A 1,659-nucleotide genomic window follows, 5' to 3' on the forward strand; every position below is an offset into this window, starting at 1 on the left:
ATCGGGCGGTGTTTCGTTCTGCTGTGCATGGGGTCGCTGAGTTGGAAGTGACTCCACGGCACTTAACAACAACAATAAAACTGATAACTGAACAAGACGTGAACAAGGCTCACACTGCCATCATCACCCTTTCTGTCACAAGTGGGAAAACGGTAATTAGACTCAGGTCTCCACTGGAGAGTCATGGGGCTCAACATGTTCTTGGCATCGCACTTTTCCTTGAATTGGCTGTCAGAATGCACACGTTCATAGCGCACAGTGCAGAGAAGCCTCAGACCATTCTTAGTCCTGAGGTCCTCAGTACTGGCGATTATGGTGAAGGTGGGCATGAAACATATCTGGACAGTCATTCCCTGAAAGCGTCCTGGGTGCAGGATTCTGAAGGAGACGCTTGAAGCTGAGGCAGGAAGATTGCTGTTAACTGCCCCCATGCTCTTCTGGTTTTGTACCGGCACAGGCCATTCCGGGTGGTTCGAGGCTTCTACATAAGTACCATACAGTCCTCCGGTGTGGCTCCTGGTTGCCTGCGTTTTATCCCAACGGTTGCCTGACCCTGACAGTGCAGTCTTTGTTGGCCCTTGTGTGTAAATGAGCACAACCTTGTTCCCCTCATGCGTGTCTCTGTCTGTACTGTGGACATCTACGCTGCAGGCACGTCTACTTTGGGCTGCCTACTAGGAAGGAGATCTTAGCCATGGGCTTATACCAGTGCAACCTTGTACCTCAGAAACAGCAGACCTGTCTTTTCAGAACACGATTTGTCGAAAGTTTGCAAGGCACATCTGTATACTTTTCTGTAGAGACGTGCGCTTTCAATAAGATTGAATGCTGCCATCTCATTTGCTCATTTTTCAAGGGGAGTTTGTAATTTTTAGTGAAGAAAATCTGGGTTATGTCCTGGTGGCCTTGGTTTCCTCTCAAACGTGTTGTCTTGGTTGGTTAATCTGGGTTACGTCCTGGTGGCCTGGGTTTCTTCTCAAATGTGTCATGTTGGTTGGTTTCCTATCCCAGATTTCCATCTCTCCTCGAGCCACAAACTCCTTCCATTTACCAGATGACCCCTCGGTTCCCCTTGTCATGGTGGGCCCGGGCACTGGCATTGCCCCCTTCATCGGCTTCCTGCAGCACAGGTGAGTCCCTGTGCGGTCTACGAGGGTGGTAGTGTGTCGACGGCTGTGATCCTGGGTAGACACGGTGGGTAGCCTCTGCTGGTTCCTCAGAGGCTTCTGGCTGTAAAGTTCTGTGTGAGATAAATGATTATCAAGTGTGTGAGGCGTAAAATAGTCGTGGGGCAAGGAAGCACCACGTGGTTTAGGGGTCCTTTCGTAATGGCCCGTCCTCCTTCTCTGCAGCACTTTTGTTTTCTGTTTCCTCTCGTCAGCTGCCCTGTGGCTTACAGCCTGTGTACTGTATTTCCACATGTAATGCGTCCAAGTAAATAACACGCAGTGCACCCAGTGTGTGTAGCAGGCACTGGCACTAACAGCGGTTAGCGGACACCTTACAGTGCACGTGTTCTTAGTGTGAAAATACGGTGCTGGGGCCAGATTGAGCCTTGACCTCATGCCGAGGTGATCCACGGCTGCTTCCTTCGGTGGCAGGTGCTGGTGGCAGAGCAGTGGCGCCAGAAAGTCCTGTCTCAGACCCTAGTGTCGGTGT

At 51.0% G+C, this 1,659-nt stretch overlaps 1 protein-coding gene across 1 annotated transcript in view; it reads left to right on the top strand.

Moving 5' to 3' along the window:
• Nucleotides 1-1,659, top strand: part of MTRR (5-methyltetrahydrofolate-homocysteine methyltransferase reductase) — a 104,860-nt gene that overhangs the window by 51,400 nt on the left and 51,801 nt on the right. The window contains exon 10 of the mRNA XM_007955664.1: nucleotides 1,012-1,130. Coding sequence (XP_007953855.1) covers nucleotides 1,012-1,130 — 119 coding nt within the window. The remainder of the gene's footprint in view (nucleotides 1-1,011; nucleotides 1,131-1,659) is intronic.

This window comes from Orycteropus afer, unplaced genomic scaffold (genome assembly GCF_000298275.1).
Source record: "Orycteropus afer afer isolate SDZICR_OR568_19922 unplaced genomic scaffold, OryAfe1.0 scaffold00527, whole genome shotgun sequence".
NCBI lineage: Eukaryota > Metazoa > Chordata > Mammalia > Tubulidentata > Orycteropodidae > Orycteropus > Orycteropus afer.